Source organism: Cynocephalus volans, chromosome 5 (assembly GCF_027409185.1).
Source record: "Cynocephalus volans isolate mCynVol1 chromosome 5, mCynVol1.pri, whole genome shotgun sequence".
Taxonomy (NCBI): Eukaryota; Metazoa; Chordata; class Mammalia; order Dermoptera; family Cynocephalidae; genus Cynocephalus; species Cynocephalus volans.
In genome coordinates this window covers 53,364,703-53,384,139 of record NC_084464.1, presented here as the reverse complement: position 1 = coordinate 53,384,139, position 19,437 = coordinate 53,364,703, and the positions used below count along the sequence as shown (strand labels likewise).

Below are 19,437 nucleotides of genomic sequence, written 5' to 3'. Positions count from 1 at the left end.
TTGTCCAACCTCACCAACCAGACCCCAAGATTCTAGATTGGACAGACTGAGTCAACATTTTTCCTTCTGTGTCCCCAAGGCCTCTATGTGGAGGGATGAGCACACAGATCTCTGGGAACTCAACTTTAAATAACTTATTTTCTCCTTATAAAAGCAATTCATGGACATTATAGACAAATATAGAAAGTACAAAACCAAAAACAAAAAGGTATGAAGCAAATAAGTCAGCCCCTGACTTTGTTTCCAGAAATGCGCAGCTTTGTTATGGGGGTCATTGCACCCATAAATGCAGGTAAAATCATTTTGAGATGTTCTATTTCTGGAGGTAAATTTGATCCTCTCCCCTCAACTGTATAGTACACACATACTCAGAATCATGGTGGTGTAGGCCCAGCACTGACACCTGTACCTGCACTGGCTGTTAAAATATTGAAATACTCTCAACAGAGTAGAAAAGGCTGTTGCCCCTCGAGTGGCTCCTGCTGTCCTGGCCCCTCCCCCAGATCTGCACCACCCCAAGAACCAGCAACTGATTAATGCAGGCACAACATTAATCAGAGTTTGCTCTGATTGGCCAGTATCCTGCATCTTCCTCCACCCACCCTCTTTGGGCCCCTCCAAGCCCATGGCAAGTCCTAGCCTTTCTGCTCTCCTTCCCTCTGGTTTGGATCTGGTCTTAGCAGAACATGACTCTGGAGCCGCAGAGACCCCAGGTGGGCCTGGCAGAAGACTCAGGGCCACTGCCGTGGGCTTGGCTAGCTGTCAGGCCTGGAGTTCCGCCCTCCAGGGGAAATGCTTCCTGGGAACAGCCCTTCTGGGTGAGCCTCAGAGCCAGTCCCAGGAGATGGGGGCTTCTCGCCAACAAACTCACGCCTCCTTCCTGGTGAGGATGAGAGAATGAACACGTGGTGAACTGACACCTGAAAGGGGTGTCATCAGGTCCACACCAGCCTCTTTTTATAGAGGCAGCGACTCAACCCAGAAAGAGAAAGTCCCCTCCATTCCTTCAGTGCTGGCTGAACGAGGACGGACAGGTGGAGCTGCTCACCGGTTCCATACAGTGGTATGTCCATGTGATCATGGCTCACACGTTCTGAGCACTATGTGCCAGGCACCACTCCTAACACATCATATGTATTCACAGAGCCACACTATGAGCCAGGTGCTCTCATTAATCCCCATTTTACAGATGGAGAAATAGAAGCACAGAGAGGGAAGTAACATGCTTAAGGTCATGCAGCTCGCAAGTGGCAGAGCCGTGATTCAAATCCTTTAGCCAGGCTCCAGAGTCCAAGTTCTATTCAGGCTGTCCTCTACTTCCCTCCACCCACTACCTAGAAACTTTTTTCTTTCCCTCCTGGGACCAGCCGGCAGAACCACTTCCACCTCTCTTGTCTGTCTCACTGAATCCCTGTCCAGCAGCGGGGCCTGCAAGCACCAGGCCTCTTGCCTTTTTTGGGTCATAGACCCCTTTGAGACCATGATGAGATATGGGCCACTTACACATAGTTTTCCTTGCGACTTCAGCAGAGTCCTCCAAGAGTCCACCCATGATTTACGTTTGGAGGAGGAACTGGCCTATACCCCAGGGACAATGCTATGCTTCTGATTCAGGTTATAGGCATAGAGTAGCTCCAATATGGTTCAGCACCTGCTGCTGTCAATTCATCATCTGACTCCTCTCCCTCGGCCCTGGGCCAAGTCCTTTGCTTTCTTCCAGCAGGGGCAGGAGACCCGGGAAATGGGGAGAAGGAGGACGGGGCTCCATGTGGGTGTAGGCTCACACACCCTGTCCCCCAGCCCTGCTAAGTCAGGGTGAGTGGGGAGCTGGGCCAGTGCCTGAGCCCTGCCTGACACTGTCCTAGCCGGCCGGGCCTCTGCCCCTCCCTGTCCTCTCTTCCCACATTCAGAGGGCACCTCCTAGACCAGGCTGCCCTGGGGCAGGGGAGGCAGGAGGCGGCAGCGCCTGAGGAGCCAGGTGACAGGCCCAGCAAGGGCCTCTGAGCTCTGTCTGGGCCTGGGCCATCTTCCAAATGTCCCCTGTCAGTACCCTACATGAGCCTACCAGGGGACAGAGCTCGAGAAGAGGGGGCAAGATGAGGCAGGGGAGGGCTCCCTTCGCTGCAGCTTCTTCACTTTAGGTTGAAGGTGCTGAGGACTGAGAAATGCTTTCTCGGGCATGTAGCCCCCAAAAGCCAGTTATGAAAAGGACCTCGGGATCCCCCAGTGACTGGGACGGGACCTGGGGTTGATCCTCGGATGGCTGGCACTAGTCCCAGCTCTTCCACTGGGATGCAGGGTGGTTGAGGACCAGGCCCTCCCTCTCCCTGGGCCTCTGGCTCCTCACCCATCAGTGGGGGTTACAATGGATTGTCCCCAAGGGTTTCCCCAGCTGTGACTTTCTGTATTAAAATGACTCCCTAATGGAAGGGCAGATGTGGTCAGTTCTCTGGAGGTCCCCCAGAGAAGCCAGGCCCTGATGACACACAGATCACTTCTCGAGCTCTGCTTCCACCTCTGAAGAAGGTGGTGTTCCAGCCACTAGGGCCACCTCACCTTCCTGCTCGGGGAGCTCTGAGGAGCTGGATCAGAACCACCAAACTTCAGAGCTGTGGAGGGCCACAGAAGTCATCAGCTTGAGAAAACTGAGGCCCAGGGAGGGGAGGGCCCTGCCCAGGCCACGCAGCTCAACAGAAGCAGAGCTGGGAGGCAGGCCTCCTCCCCCAGGCCAGTCCTGTCCACACCTCCATAGGCCTGGGCTGAGGGCGGAACAATCTTTTTTCCTACTTCTGAGGAGAGCTCAAGCCAGAGCCTGTCCCTTGGCTTCTGAGAGCCCAGAACTGGTAGGTGGTAGAAAGGATGTACTTCTCCCCGGGGCTCCCTCTTGCCCTCCCCTGTCTGAACCAAACCATCCCGAGGGTAATGCATGTGAAGAATTAAAAATTAAATGCCAATATGGCAAATATGGGGAAACTGGCCCAACAGGTCCCCAGGGGTGCCCTGGGCGGTGAGAGCTCCCTGGGTCACCCCACCCTCTGAGTCAGACAGGCCGGCCTCTGCAGGGGAGGCATCTCTGGGCTCAGGCAGAAAGCCCCACCCTGGACCCTCCCTCTTCTCCTCTGCCTTTGGGAGCTCAAAGAAACAGCTGGAGTCAGCCCGTTTTCTCCTTTCCACCCCACCCACCTGCCACAGGAGCTCATCTCTAAACTCAAGGCCCAGGCTCCTATTAGGGTTGGGATTTGCACTCCTGAGGGTGAGCCAGGGAGGCAGTCATTACAGGCTTTGACTGATTCCTGTGGGTGATGTCTGGTGGAAGGGTTGTGGGTGAGGGAGTTCCATGTTTGTGTGGGGGAGGGGTGTTGGAGGCCTGCAGCAAAGGTACAAATGGAGCTCCCACCCCTAACTAGCCCTCTCCCTCTCTACCACCTGGATCTTGCCTCAATCTGACCCTCTAAAGCTCCATTCACACCCCCGCCCTTACCCACAAGCAGCTGCCCCTTGCCCACCCCATGGACTCATGCTCAGGTTGCTCTCAGGAGGACTGACCAGGGAAGAAGCCTAGAAGTGGGCTCAGGGCCATTTAAGCAGGAAGTTCTGGAGTAGAGTCTAGAAGGAGTGGTGTGGGCTGAGAACATGTCCCCTTGACCCTACTGACTCCTTGCCCTAGAAGGAGGCCAGAGAAGGGACCTGCATAGCACGAGATCTAGGGCAGAGGCCCTAGTAGCCTGGATCTAAGGGCAGTTCTGGGATGGCAGGTAGGTCCAGAGTAATATAGCCTCATTGGTGGTGGGGATTATTCTCTGGCCCCCAGGAGAGATCTGACAGAACATGGGGACCGGGTGTGGGGGAAGCAATCGAGCTCCTTTATAAAATGCTCACTGGCTCCCAACTTCAGAGAAGCTGTTCTGTGGGGAACACACAGCTGCCTTTGTGAAGTCTAAGGTACAGCCCTTCTCAATCCTCCACCCCCTCCCCCTGGCCAGCACCCCCACACTTCCCCCCAAAGCCAGGAAAACAACTGGTTGGGCTTCACCCAGCTGGGCACATTGGGTGCCTCAAGGGGTTTCCTTGTGGCTCTCACTCTGGGATAGGGTTGGGGGGTCCCATCTCCCTGTTCCCCCACCCTTACATTGATGCTCCCAACTATGCCTCGTTCTAACTCTAGCTCAGGGTCATCTCCATAACCCCCTGCAGCTACACACCCCACCCCAAGGGGTGGGTGCCCAAACCAGGCTCGAGGAGAAGTCTGGTGAGGAAGTTGGCATTCCATGATGTGCGGCTAAGACTCAGAGCTGGCCACTGCCCAAAGTCAACCATGCATTGCCCACTGGCCCAGCCCCTGGTGACCCACCCTTGGGGCTTGGCTGGACCCTGAGGAATCCTAGGCATGAGGATGTGTATGTCCCAGGCATGAGGAGGCCAGTGGGGTGGACAGGAGCCATCAGTAGGGTGAACCCTGCTCTCCTGAACTCTCAGTGGTACAGCATGGGCTTAGAGCAGGCTCCAAACCCCCCAAACTTCAAAGAGGAGACTGACCTCATCCTCAAATAGTATCTTTTTCCTTCCCTTCCTTCCTCCTTCTCTTCAACTCTAAAATGTCAGTAGTCAAGAGGGCAGTAGGGGATTCCTGGTGACGTCCCTGACCATGGGGAAGTACCCATCACCTCAGATCCAGCTAGACAGATGCACCCTAGGGGCTATGGCCTGGGCAGAGTGTACAAGGACTTGGGCCACTGCTAACTCACTGAGCTTTGATAGAACTTGAAGGACAAGAGCCCAGGGGAAACAACCTTTCCGGGGCACTACTCTGCAGGACCCCTTTAGGTGTGCTGTTGCCTCTGGTGTTACAACAAACCCAAGGGAGGTGGGATCATTCCCATTTTACAGATGAGAAAATTGAGCCTCAGAATGCAAGAGAGGGGCACACTTACTGAGCACCAATTATGTGTCAGATGCTGTCTTTCACAGCTCTCAGATGATGGAGTTAAGATTGCCTCTCTGGTCTGCCTGACTCCAAAGTTAATATTCTTTCCACTCAATCACAAAAATTTTTAAAAAATCATTATCACATTGGGCTTTTTAAAAAAAATTATGAAGGAAACAGAAGTTCATTGTTAAGAACTGAGAAATAGAGACAAGAATAAGGAGGGAAATAAATATAAATATTCTTGGGATGGTGCTTCTCCCTGCTCATGCTTCCTTGCAGCTAATCACTGCTGGGAACTTTTTTTTTTCTTTTAAAGATGACCGTAAGGGGATCTTAACCCTTGACCTGGCGTTGTCAGCACTATGCTCTCCCAAGTGAGCAACCGACCATACCTCTATGGGATCCGAACCCGTGGCCTTGGTGTTATGAGCACCACACTCGCCTGAGTGAGCCACGGGCCTGCCCCCACTGCTGGGAACTTTTCAGTAGACTAGGCCATGATGGTTTTAAAAGAACTGCTTTAAAAAAAAAAAAAGACGAATCTGGACTACTGGCTTGTATACCTCTGAGGCAAGTGAGGTGACCAATGCCCTTAGCTTCTGGGCGTTGTCTGGGTGTGGGGACAAGGAAGTGCCGGGGCCCAGTTTCGTGGAGTTTCCCACCTGGCAGGGCCAGGGCTGGACTCTGCCCTGAACGTGGAGCAAGGGCTGTCTGCAGCAGTGGTGCAGGGAGTGGCCGTGGCCATGGCCCACCAGGGGCACACTCAGATGTTCATCTGCATGTTCTTTACTTCATGGCCCGCAGGTTGGTCCACTCCTCTCTTGACGTGGGCTGCCACCCTTGAAGGGCCACACACCTCACTACCTCGAGCATGTCTGAGGCACCTGCCAACCCCTGCAGGCAGCACCCTGGGGCACTCAGCTCTGTCATTTTCCCAGGGCAAGAGTGCCCAGGGTGGGGCAGTGTAAAGGGTGGGGCACAGCCAGCTTCCCTGCTGACCACAGCAGTCAGAGTCCCATGTCTGAGGCCAGCAGTGACCTCAAGCCCAGCCCTGCCAGCCTGGCCTGTGGCTCCGGGAAAAGCAGGTTCAAGAACTCTCCCTCCCAGCTCTCCTCCTCCTTCATCCTGCTTCTCCTTTGCCTCTCTGGAGTTAGAGAACCACTTGGAGGCAATGGCAGTGGTCTGTCCCAATATCCTGTCGTTGAAGGGTGGCCCTGAGTGTCCAGGTTGCTGCCCACATGGCACAGGTGAGCCAAGTCATAGTAGGGACACCTTCTGGGCCTGAACTCACAGAATGCCTTCATTGAGGTGGTCTTTGGAGAGTGTTTATAGAAGGGGGAAAAAACTGAGGCCACAGAGAGAAGTGGCTTTGCTCCAAGTTGATTGGTGGCTGAGCTGGCCCCAGAACCAGGTTTTCCACTTCTCTGTTCTGTATTCTTTCTACCACTCATTCACTCACTCAGGAATTTATTCATTCAACAAATATTTGTTGAATCGCCCAGTTTGTACCAGGCACATACAAAGAATCAGCTGTCACCTAACCCTCCAGTGAGCTGGGCTGGGCGGCAGAGCCTACAGTCATCGACAATGGGCTTGGTGCTGTGCTAGAGGAAAAGTGTAAGGGCTAATACTGTAGTGGCAAAGAGGGTGGTCTCTGAGGTCCCAATATTGCCCTGCCACTTACTAGCTGTGTGATCTTGGGCAATATGCTTAGTTTCTCTGTGCCCCAGTTTCCTCATCTATAAAATGATAACAATAACCTGACTCTTAGGGTTACCATGAAGACTAATTGGGTTGCTATATATACTCAGAATGGTGCCTGGCACATAGCAGGTACCTAATAAATGTCAGCTGTAATAATTATGCCCACTTGCTCATAAGTGAATCGGGTCCCCTGGGAACACTGGGGTGAGAAAAAGACAAGAACCACTAGTTGGAGCCCAGGGTTTGTAGAGTGGGTGGAGAGAAGATGGCAGGAGCTACAGAGGGTCCAGCTTGTGAAAAGTCTCAAATGCCATGTGAAGGTATTTGAACCTCATCCTCTGGACCAATGGAAGGATTCTGAGCAGGGAAGTGACATTCTCTGAGATGCTTTTAGGAAAGAACATGCTGGCAGCAGATTTGGAGAATGGAGTAAGGCAGCGGCCAGGAAGTGTCTGGAGATCTGCAGATGGCAGATCTATCTGTCTGTCTGTCTGGATAAGAGATAGTGAGGACTGAGGAAGGGCTGAGGTTGAGGGGTGGCAGGAAGGAAGGACTCAAAATGACTGGCAGAACTGGTGACAAGCTGGAGTTGCAGGTGATTATCAGGTGACTGGAGAGACAGTGATATACAGCTAGCTGTGGGACTTGGCATATCCCTTAACCTCTCTGTGCCTCAGTTTCCTCATCTGTAAAACGGAGGTAGCAAAAAGAGCACCTGTTTCATTAGATTGTTGGGAAAAGTAAATGAGAGAAGAGATGGAAAGTGCTGAAGAGTGCAGGGTGCGGAGCAAGCGCTCGTGAGTAGCAGTTGCTGTCACTGTTAACGCTGCGGGTACTGGGCAGGGAGAAGGGGCTGGTGTGAGATGCTGATGTCTGTCTCCCCCAACACTTTTTGTTTTGATGTTTTTGTCTTTTGTTTGATTAACTTTTTTTTTTTTTGCAGTTGGTGATATGGGGATCCAAACCCTTGACCATGGTGTTATAACACTGTGCTCTAACCAACTGAGCTAACCAGCCAGTCTACATTTTTTTTTTATTATAAGATACACATAACAAAACTTACCATTTAAAAGTGCAATTCAGTGGCATTAAATACATAACTTTCCTTTTCACTAATCCTAATGTGCAAAAAAGTTGTAGGCAGGACCAATGGAAGGACTCTGAGCAGAAAAGTGACCTACTCTGAGACGCTTTTGAGGATGCTTGTGAGGACTCTCTAGAGCCTGAGCCCAGCTTCCCCACATTTTGCCCATTTGCTTTGTTTGCTCCCTCTTTCCCTTGATATATACATATTGTTTCTTTGTAAACCACTGAAGAGTAAGTTGAGACGTTGTAACCCTTTATTGCTAAATACCTCAGTGTGCATTACCTAGTAACAGAGACATTCTCTGCATGATTATTAAATTCAGTAATTAAATATTGGTACAATGCTGTTATCTACTACACTGTTTATATTCAATTATTGCCACTTGTCCCATTAACGTCCGTCATGGCACGCCCCTCCCCCAACTCCAGGATCCAATCTAGGATCATGGACAGCATTTAGGTGTCACCTCCAATTCCTCTTCTTAATGAGGCTTTTCTCAGTTCTCTGAGGCTAAAAGAGGCAGGTTAGGAAATCCAGCACCCACAGAGATTGATGCTGTCCACACCTGTGCATTTGCAAACTGAAATGTGTCATCACCCAAGCCAGGGCACTCGATGCCAGCTGCCTGGGTCCCTGTGGTGAGCGAGGGGAACGATTTACCATCTGAGCTTGTTCTTCTGGGACTGAAATTAACATGAGTTTGTATTTGCCTTCCCTGAATACACATCAGTGGAAGGAACAGCTAAGTGAGCCACAGGAACACCTGTGGGCACATGTGGGCAGGAACAGGGCAAGGCAGGGGCTTGGGATGAGGAAACTATGTGCGGTTCAGTACTGGGAGCTCCTGAAGGGATGAAGCTGGGGTTTGGCACCTGCCTCAAGGATAAGACAGTAGTGTCTCACAGCATCTCAAGCACTGTGGTGAGGTGGCAGCAAGTCCTAGGACCCCCTTGTATGTTAGGAGGGATCTAAAAAGCCAGAGCTCTCTCACCAGCCACTCAGGAGATGGACTTCCCTCCTGTGGTCTTGGGAGTCTAATACATTTTCAGAGTGCTTTAAGACTGAAGGGTGGGGTGGGTACTATTACCTCTGGCCCATAAAGTCCATCCACCTTCCTCCCACACACATAATTAAGCACTCAGGGTAACCCAGAAGGTGCTTCCAGGATTCCAGGGAGCTTAGCTTTGATGGTTCACAATTTTTTCACCCTTGTAGGGGAGAGGATTGGAAGATATAATCCTTCAACTAGCATTGGTCTCCTGGGTTAGGGATATTACCACATTTGATCCTCATAATACCTTGCAAAGTAGGAAATGTTATCTCAGTTTTGTAAGTGAAGAAAATGGGTAAGGTGGAAAGCTGAGGTTTGCATCCTGGCTCTGTGAAAGGACTTGAGATGACACAGGTAGAGCTCTCAGTGCAGTGCTGGCACACAGTAGGAGCATAAATGATAGTTTCACGTCACTGTCCTCACCATACATCTCCAATGCTTATCCATGGTCAGACTGCTGGCAAAACTGAGTAGGAATGGAACCCAAAATTTGATGCTAAGTCCCCAAGTCTTTCTACTTTCCAATTATATTCAGAAGAGGAATCAGAGATCTCAACCCTGGTTTTTGAAGGCCTGGCCTCCATCTCTCCAAAATCAGAGTGTACTTACTGATGGAGGTTATTAGACTATCAGTGATTTGCATGCGTGTATGGTGTGGGAGACACACCTCTGATGGGCTGGGCCCCTGTCCTTGCCCCTGGTTCAGAATCACTGTGTTTGAGAAACGTTAAGAACAGGTGTGTTGTTGGCTGTGTGAATCAAATAGAGACAGAAAAAAAGACTAGATGATGGTTCAAGGCCATTCTAGCTTCAGAATTCTTAAGAATAAGAAGATGAGTTGTTTGCTGTCTGCAAATGACCAAAGAGTAATTCTGAGTTGGCCCTTCTTATGGCTATTTCTATGACATCTACCTTAAATAAGCCCAGGGGGTTAGTACCATCAGCCCAGTGGTAATAGCTGAGCTTACCATGTGTCCAGCTTTGGGGGGTAACATAAGACATGGTTTCTACTACAAGGAGCTCCCAGATCTCATGGGAGGACCTAGAGGACCATCTAGAGAGCAAACAAGAGGCCCCCTGCCTTTGCGGTACTAGGCTATGGGTTGCTCTGGGCAGCAGCAGGTCAGTGCAGGCTGGTGCAGACAGGGAACGGCTCCTTCGTAATAACAATAGCAGCCAATGTGTATTGGGCTTTCACTTCATGGCAGGAGCTGTCTACGTGCTTTTTTATGTATTATATCATTTAATCCTCACAACTTCCCTAGAATGAGTAGATTCTATTTTTATCACCATTTCACAGATGGGGAAACTGAGGCACAGGGAGTTTAAGTAACTTGCACAATTATACAACTAGTAGATAGCAAAGCTGAGATTCAAATCCAGGCAGGCTGGCTCCAAAGCCAATGCTCTTAGCCCCCACCCCTGTACCATCACACTAGAGGGGGTCTCAGCTAGGGTGAGAGATGAAGGATGAGAGATTGTAGAGAGGCAAAATGCCAAGGAATGGGAATTCCACAGACCTGGGTTTGGTAGTACTGGTTGTGTGACTTTAGGCAACTTACCAAACATTTCGGAGACTCAGTTTCCTCATCTGGTAAATGAGGATAGCATCTTCTTCATGGAGCGGTGTGACTGAGGTAATGTGTTTAGAGCACAGTGCAAGGAGTATTATTATTATTATTAGAAATGGAGGGTGGGGAAGAGGGGCATAGCCTGGCCAGCACCCAGCATCAGGGATGAACATGGACTATGCTCGTATGTGTGGTTTGGAAGGATGGCGGGGAGGGAGTCAGTCAAGCTAGAGTGTGGGCTGAGTGGAGTAGGTGAGTGGGAAATAAAAGCTGGCTTGGAAGCACGAGGCCAGGTAATTGAGGACCTTGAAAGCTACCATAAAATGCTCCATAGCTCTTCAAAGCGACAGGTGTGTGGACTTTGTTGACATATGGAAATGTGTGTTTGAAAAAAAAAATAGAATGCAAAATAGTATGTACAAACAGACAGCTGTGTAAACACATTGTGGTCTCTTTAGCTTAGAGATCAGAAGGGCATCTTCAGTGCTGTAAATACTCCAGCTCATCACTTTTTATTTATTTTTCTGTAAATACTTAATGAAAACTAAGAGTAAACAGGAGGCCAGGGTGAGGGGTTTGGCTTTTAACCTGAGGACATCCATGGGAGTCACTGCAGATCCTTATTTGTTTTGTTTTTGGTGGCTGGCCGGGTACAGGGGTCGAATTCTGGACCTTGGTTTTATCAGATGTTTTATCTTTTTAATTGAGACATAAATCATATGCAGTTGATCCTTACTATTTGTGGATTCTGTGTTTGCAAATTTGCCTAGTGGCTAAAATTTATTTGTAACCCCCAAATCAATACTCACATGGCTGTTGTGGTCATTTGCGGACACTCACAGAGCAGTGAAGATTTTGAGCCGCCCAATGCACACATGCCCAGCTGAGGTCGGACAAGAGGACACTTCACTTTCTCATTTCAGCCATCATTACATAAACAAGGGTCCTTACCTTTTTAGTGACATGTTTTTCATTTCTTTACTTTTTGTTAGAGATTTTGCTGTGTAAAACGGCCCCCAAGGCCGGCCCGTGGCTCACTCGGTAGAGTGCGGTGCTGACAACACCAAGCCAAGGGTTGAGATCCCCTTACCGGTCATCTTTTTAAAAAATAAAAAATAAATAAATAAATAAATAAATAAATAAATAAATAAAACGGCCCCCAAGTGCAGTGCTGAAGTGCTGTCTAGTGCTCCTAAACACAAGAAAGCTTGATGTGTCTTACAGAAAACATACATGCGGCAGGCGTGAGTTATAGAGCTATTGGCCATGAGTTCAATGTTAACGAATCAACAACAAATATTAAATAAAGTGTCTTTAAACAGAAACACACATAAAACAATGTTATGTATCGATCAGTTGGCAAAAATGTTGTGACTAGAGATTTGCAGGAACCTAACTCCATATTTTCCCTAGGAGCAATGGTCCAGTATTCACTAACACAGTGTTTGCTGCAACTTCACAGAACGTAACTACCATGAATAACGAGAATTGACTGTATCAGAAGATCCACCTTTTTTTTTTTTTTTGTCTTTTTGTGACCAGTAAGGGGATCACAACCCTTGGCTTGGTGTCGCCCGCACAAGTGCACCGGCCATTCTTATATAGGATCCGAACCCACGGCAGGAGCACCACTGCGCTCCCAAGCGCTGCACTTTCCCGAGTGCGCCACAGGGCCGGCCCAAGATCCACCTTTTAAAATTCATCCATTTACAGTTTAGTACTCTCATGAGGTTGTGCAACCATAACCATCACTGCAGAGTTTTAAGCAGTGAAATAACCTCAACAGAGCAGAGATTTGGGAAAAATTATCTGTCCATCTTTCCCTGTCTCCTGATCTCTTTATTCCCTTTCAGAATGCCCAGGAGAACCATGGGCTGGCTGTGCCCACTCCCTCTGTCCCAGAAGACTTTGCAGACAAAGAAGTGACAGGTAAGAGGACCCTGGGCTTGGGGCTTGTCCATCTTTCTTTTTTTCCTCTGTGGGCCCTGAGTTCAAAAGCCAAGCATCTGGCCCACCTCCCCAGCTGGTGAAAGATCCAGAGTCCTCATGCGTTTTGGCTACCACCCGTCTTGGCTACAGGCCACAGTGGGTGGGACCAGTGGGGATAGGAATTGTGGGGAGTGGCTAAGGCCTGCTTCTGGTGGGGGAAGGCTGATGAAGGGACAAGGCCAGAGCAGGAAGGAGCAGCATGCAGCGGCAGAAAGAACTCGAGTCAGATGGACATAGCTTTGCATCCCAGCTCCCCACATAACGGCTTTGCTGCCTTGGGTCACTCTTAACCCCTCACACCTCTGTATCTTCTGATGAACAATGGGAAGAACAATTCCAGTTCTGGAGGAGTAAATGCAGTACTGGAGGGGATGCATGTCACTTCATGTTACACCTCTGCTCAAAACCTGCCAATGACTTCTCATGTCACTCAAAGAACAGGTTCCTACAAGGACTGCCAGAATCTGGCCTCGTCTGGCCATCTGGCTGCATCGCCATCTTTCTTCTCCCTTCCACACTGCCCCAGCCACACAGTCTCCTTGTTGCTCCTTTACCCCCAGCACATTTCCACCTCTCGGGCTTTGCCACACAGCTCCCTCTGTCTAGAATGCACTTCTGCTGGACATCTGTGCAGCTCCCTCCCTCACTCCTTCCTTTTTTGCTCGAATGTCACCTTCTCAGAGAGGACTTCTCTTATCACCCTACTTAAAGTGCCTACCCTCAGCACCCCTCCCCGGTTATTTTTTCCCCACAGCACTCCTCATCTAATGTGGTAATAATTTACTAATGTTTTATGTTCATTGTCTTTTAAAGCATAAGCTCCAGGGGGCCTGGTATTTTGTCTGTTTTGCTTTTTGACTGCTGTATCCCTGCTCCTGACAGTTGGGTACACAGTGAATATTAGTTTCCCCTTCTCCGCTCTTGGTCTCTCTGTTTTGAAGTCAGACAGGTGAGAGGAGCCATTCAGGGCTGCATGTTCCCCAGGTTTGCTATGCTCTCTGCGGAACTGAAGGGAAGGCTGAAAGGACGATGCCCCTAAGAGGGAAGTAGACTCTGGAGAAAGGGGCTGGGGACTGGGTCCAAGGAGAAGGGAGGGATGTGAGCTGCTGGGGCCAGGGCTGCTCAGCATCTCTTCAGTGGCCAGGTTGCCCAGCTCATTTTTCTTCTGCACACCCCTGTTCTATCCCGCAGTCCAGAATCTGACCTAGGAGTTCTCTGTGAAGTGGAAACCTGGGTTCTTAGATTCTGTGCCTTTAGAAAACAGGAACTGTTTATTCAAACTGCTCCCTCCTGTAGGTCTGTCACCCAACCTTCCTCACTAAGGATGTCTCTGGGGCCCTGCCCCTGCCCCATGACTTCCTATCTCTCTCCCACTTTCCCTGTCTGAAATGGTCTGCGAAGTTAAGCACAGGTGGTAGTAGTCAAAACGGTCACCAGTCATTAGTTGCCTACTATGGGCCCAGCACCATGATAAACCCTTTACCTGTGTTTACATGAATTCTCTCATTTAATCCTCACAACAGCTTTATGAGGTAAGTACTGACATTATATCCATTTGATAGATGATGAAACTGAGGCTCAGCAAGGTTAATTAGCATGTCCAAGGTCACACATTTAGTAAGTGGTTGAGGTGGGACTTGAACCCTGGCCTTTCCAGCTTTGTACCAGCCAAGGTCCCCAAAACAGATGGCACACCCAAAGGGGAGTGCTAAAACTGAAGAGAGTTTAGTAAAGGGACAGTATACAGGAGTGTGAGCATGGTTAGGGTGCCAAAGTAGATGATGATGCCCTACGGACTGACCATGGCGGGAGCTGGTGCTCTCCCTGAGCTATGCGAGAGGGTCTACCTGGCAGGAACTGTGCGGTGGAGGAAAGGCAGCCTGCTGACCTGTGACCCAGCAGGGAGGGAGCTGGGGGAATCAATACCATGGCCCCTCTTGCCCCTACCCTCTGATCTCAGAAGGCAAGAGAGTCCTGGCACAGAGCAGGGTAGGAAGGGTGGAGGGTGACTGGAGAGGCAAATGGAGAGTATTTAATGCAGGCCCAAAAGGCTGTGCCAGGCCAGGTAGGCCCCTCCCTGGAAAAAAGGGGCCACTCCCAGTGCAGCTCAGGAGACTGAAGATATGGCTGCTCCCTCACTTGGTGTTCAGGGAGAAAGGCATGAAATGGGCCAGTTATTCTCTTGGGTTCATTTGTTTATTCTGTTTAGTCTGTTTCTGTTGCTTATAACACAATACTTGGAACTGGGTGATTTATAAAGAAAATGAAATTTATTGCTTGCAGTTTTGGAGGTTGGGAAGTCCAAACTCCAGGGAACACATCTGCTGAGGGTCTTGGTAGTAGCTTTACAGCAGTGCAGGTCTCACATGGCAGAAAATGGCAGAGCAGAGAGAGACTAACCTCTCATGTGCTCTTTTAAAGCCCTCAGAACCACATCCCTGACCACTGTTTTTAATCCATTCACTACAGCACAGTCCTACAATCTAATCACCTCTTCAAGGCTGCACCTTCCGATTACCATAATAAGATTTCCCACCCTCTTAACAGTCACAGTGGGGATCAAGCTACTTATACAGGAAACTTGTGGGACAGAATCCATACCAGGTGCCCACCCCCAGCCCTGCCCTGGGTAAACAGAGATTGGCAAGGCTGGTCTGCCTTGTTCCCCCTCCTCATCTTTGCCTCTCCCTTCTTTCAGGTACCAGCTCACTAGTCAATGGCAACCTCCGACTGTACAGCTCTGTGGGTGACCTAAGGCCTGGGCACTATGGCCAAGATCCATTCATCCCCCCACCTCCTCCAGGTCCAGCCCCAGGGCCACCCCAGGACACTTCACAATCTCCAGGGGAGTCCTCGCCACCACCTCCACCTTCCACAGCTCCCCCCCCACCTCCCCTGCTGCTGGAACCCCCACCTCCACCCCCACCCAGCATGGCCCCACCTCCACCCCCAGTACTGGGGGCCCTATCCCCCCCATCGACACCCACCCCTCCCGACTTCATTCCCCCTGCCCCACCCTTGGCCTTTACAGCCCCCCTACCACCCCATCTGCCAGTGCCAGCACCCCCAGCTCCAGTGTCTCCTCACACAATGGGGACTCATCTCTTTCCCCCTTGCAGAGTCACCAAATGGAAATCAGAGGTGGCACTGAATGGCAGGCAGCCAGAGACTCCTAGAACCAGCCCCCCCAGGAGCCCTGCTGAGCCAAAGGGGAACTCCCTGGGACCTAACCCAGAGCCCCACCTCACCTTCCCCCGTTCGTTCAAGGTGCCTCCCCCAACCCCAGTCAGGACTTCATCCATCCCAGTTCAGGAAGTACAAGGGGCACCCCCAGTGGAAGAGGGGGCCACCAAGAAGGCATCCAGTCGACTCCCACTGCCTCCTAGCTTCCACATCCGCCCTGCGTCCCAGGTCTACCCAGATAGGGCCCCTGAGCCAGACTGCCCTGGGGAGCTTAGGGCTGTGGCGCCAGCTAGCCCGAGGCTCAGCCAGTCCCAGTCCCAGTCCCAGACAAACGAACAAACTGAGACTCCACCCCCAGCCCCTCCCCTGCCCCCTATTGCACCCCCACTCCCTCCCCCAGCACCTCCTCTTCCCCCACCTGCCCCTCCTTTGCCTTCTGCTGAGAAGGCAGCCCCTCAAGCTGCTGGGTTTATGAAAAGCACCAAATCCAGCTCTCCTGCTCTCAAACCCAAACCCAAGCCCCCCAGCCCAGAGGACACAGCCTCTTCAGCACCTGTGGACTGGAGGGATCCCAGCCAGATGGAAAAGCTGCGGAATGAGCTGGCAGCCTATCTCTGTGGCTCCAGGAGAGAGGACCGGTTCCTCAGTCATAAGCCAGGCCCATCGGTGGCCTTCCAGGGCAAGGAGGGCAAGAAGGGCCCCAGCCTGCCAGAGAAGGAGGCCCCCCTGAGCCTGCCAGAGAAGGAGATACCCCCAGATGTTCCTGAGAAGCGTCCCTGCAGCAGCCTGCCAGAGAAGGAGGCCTCTGCCAGCCTGACCCTCCCTCCTGTGGACTATATCCACCAAGACTCTCCAACTCCCAGTGTCTGGCAGATCCGGAATGAGCTGGAGGCCCGGCTTTCTTCATCAGCGGAGAAGGATGTGAGGCCAAGCATAGGCTCTCTGCCTCCCAAACCACGGCTAGAAGGGGAAAGAATCTTTGAAAATGGAGCTGATAATGGCAAATTCTCCAAGCCCATAGCCAAGAACCCACCACTTCTATCCACCACCCCTTTGTCAACCACACCAGTCCAGTCCAAGGCCACACCTGGGTCAGCTGCTCCACCCAAGGCCACACTTGGGCCAGCCATGCCTGGACTGACCCCACCACCCAAGGCTACTCCTGGGCCACCCATGCCTGGATCAGCCACACCACCCAAAGCCATGCCTGGGCCAGGTGCACCACCCAAGGCCACACCTGGCCCTGCCATACAATCCACAACCACAGCTCTGCCCATCACATCATCCCAACTGATGATGGGGAATGACCTGGTCCCAGCTGGGCAGTGGGAGAAGCTGGAATGTCAAGAAGTTGCAGTGCCTACCCAGCCAGAGGCAGAAGGGCCCCCCTCGGAGGCCACTAGGCTGCCAACACGGGGAGCTCTCTCCTCTCCAGCTCTCCCACCAAAGATGTCCCGTGGCCGAGAAGAGGTGCCATTTCTCTACAAGCCCCATCGCAGCCAGAACAGTCCCAGTCGAGAGGTTGCGGTGGTGATACCCACCCTGGCCAGAGGAGAGGCTGCAGGGCCAGGGGAGCCTGTAGAAGTGAAGGAGCCCCAGGGGCTGCCAGCCAAACCCCCTGCCTCAGCCCAGCCGGCTGACAAACTCCTCAGGCACCCGGTGACCGGGGAGGTGGTGGAACGGGGCTCCCCGATGGCCCTGCTCCTGGCAGCCAGGCAGAGGGCGCAGAAGGGGAGGTTTGGAGGGGCTGCCCAGGGGCGGTCCTCCCTGCCAGGCAGTCTCCGTGGCCACAGCAGCCAACCCGAGGCCGGCTATGACAGCTTCTTCTACAGCCAGGGCCGGCCCAACTCTTTCACCGTGGTCCCCAAGTTACCCAAGGAGGCTGAGAAAGACTCCTGGCTGACCTCGTCAGCGCAGCCCTGGAGAGACCCAGAGGGCACAGAGCCAAGGCGGCACAACTGTAGTAAGGCGGGGCCCCAAGGCCCTGTGGCCTGGGAAAGACCAGCACCCTCCAACCTCCCTCAGGGCCGCCTGCTGCCCAAGTCCTCCTCCTCCCCGCCTTCTCCTTCCTACAAGAGAGGGGAGGAGGCGGAGGAGTTCAGCTTTGAGGTCATCCCACCGCCGCCAGAGTTCAGCAATGACCCTGAGCCCCCAGCTGCGGCCCTGGCCCTGCCGTCTCTGGGCCGCCGGGACTCCCCTCCCCGGAACAACTTCTCAGACTTGGGGCAGCCCCCGGACGCGGGCCCCGCGGCGCCCCCTGCTCGCGGCTTCTCGCGCTTTCCCGCGGGCGCACGCTACGCCGGCGCCGGGGGCCTGGAGCGCTTCTCGGGCGGGGGCCGTTCGCTCATCAAGAAGCGCCTGTACGTCGGGGAGCCGACCCGCAGCCCCGGCCTGGCCCGCGGCGGCACCGGCCGCAGCCTGAGCTCCCCCAACTGCTTCGGGCCGCCGCCCGGAGGGCCCTTCGGAGCTCCCGGAGGCCCCGAGATGCGGCGCGTCAACTCGGCGGGCCGCGCGCCCCCCGGCGGCCTGCACGCGCGGAGGCTGTCCCTGGAGGGCGCCGCCCGGGGCGCCGGGGAGGCCAAGTATAAGGCGTCCGGCGGCGGTGACTACGGCTTCGCCCCGGCTACGGGCAGGTGAGCTGGGGGCCGGGCTAATGGAGGGGGCCCGGGGCTGGGAACCCAGGTGAGGTCCGACCAGGCCGCTCCCCTCTGGCTGGCAGGCAGAAAGGGGGAGAGACAGGGCCACTGACCTGGCCAGGGCGCTGTTGGCGTTTCCCTTACATGTTTCCTGATCTCCCTGGTTCTCTTTCCCCACCAGCACCCTCTCTTCTCTTTCCCACCCCCTGGATCTCAGGGCTGCAGACTAAGTGCGGGGGCGGGGGGGCGGTCCTTAGGTGGAGGGATTTCCTAACAACACAGAGATGAATCCAGACCCAGACTAGGAGTGAAGGGTTCTGAGTGGAAAGGTGTTAGACACGTTCTCTGCTGCCAGCAGGGCCCAGAGGAAAGGGGAGCCCTGTGTCTGGTAGACTTGGGGTCTCTCCCTGCGGTTGATAAGCCCTGGGCTTGTGGGGGCAGGTGCAATACCACTGAGCCACATCTTTTCCTCTTGTGCCCTGGGGGAGATGGAAGGGGTGTTGGTTAACCAGCTGCGGATATATTAACTTCTCCTCTCTGTCTCCCAGATCTCCCCATGGCACCCCCCACTACGGAAACCCCATCAACACGTTCACCGTGAGACCTGGAACCCGCCATCCTATCTCCTATGCCTACTCAGGGGCCCATCGGAAAGCCACCTCCTGAGCGCGGGGTTCTCTCAGCTCTATTCCAAGGGGTTGGATCTGGGGCTTTTTTTGGGGGGGTGGGAGGGACGCAGCAGGTGTTAGGCAGCCTGACTGTGACTCGAAGGAGTCTTTGTTCCCGAAAGACAGATGGACCAAGGACGGTGGGAAGCACTGGCCCAGGGAAGATCAAGAGTGGGCTCTGTTTCCCAAAGCACTGGTGTGGCTGTGGACTGTTTGCAGATGGGGGGTGGGCGGGGAAGGAGGGAGGAGAGGAGGAACCTTTAAGGGCCTGGATCCCGAGTTTCCACTATCATGTACTATCTGCTTTAGTAAGGCTTATTTAAAGCAGTTTTACAAGCTCGACCTAGTGAGCAGGTTCTAAAAGCAGGGGGTGGAGCATTAACTTTGAACTGGAACCATCGGCCTGGCTGTGGTTGCTTGCCTGTCAGGTCCTCACAAAGGGCTGAGGTGGAGGCGCAGGGCACTAAAAGTAGATCTCTTTATCTTTCACCACTAGCCACCCCAAGAGGTGATACCTGGGTTCCTAGCCACATTGAGGTGACCAGGAGTGTGTCCATGCAACATGTGGAGAAGGCACTGGAACAGAAGCCCTTTGCATTGGCCAAGGGTAGGGTTGGGGGA

General features: G+C 52.8%; 1 protein-coding gene across 1 annotated transcript in view; it reads left to right on the top strand.

Moving 5' to 3' along the window:
* Positions 1-18,851, top strand: part of C5H6orf132 (chromosome 5 C6orf132 homolog) — a 30,692-nt gene extending 11,841 nt beyond the window's left edge. Inside the window, exons 3-5 of the mRNA XM_063097834.1 lie at positions 12,194-12,269; positions 15,028-18,145; positions 18,697-18,851. Coding sequence (XP_062953904.1) covers positions 12,194-12,269; positions 15,028-18,145; positions 18,697-18,814 — 3,312 coding nt within the window. The 3' untranslated portion in view covers positions 18,815-18,851. The remainder of the gene's footprint in view (positions 1-12,193; positions 12,270-15,027; positions 18,146-18,696) is intronic.
* The last annotated feature ends 586 nt before the right edge of the window (positions 18,852-19,437 follow it).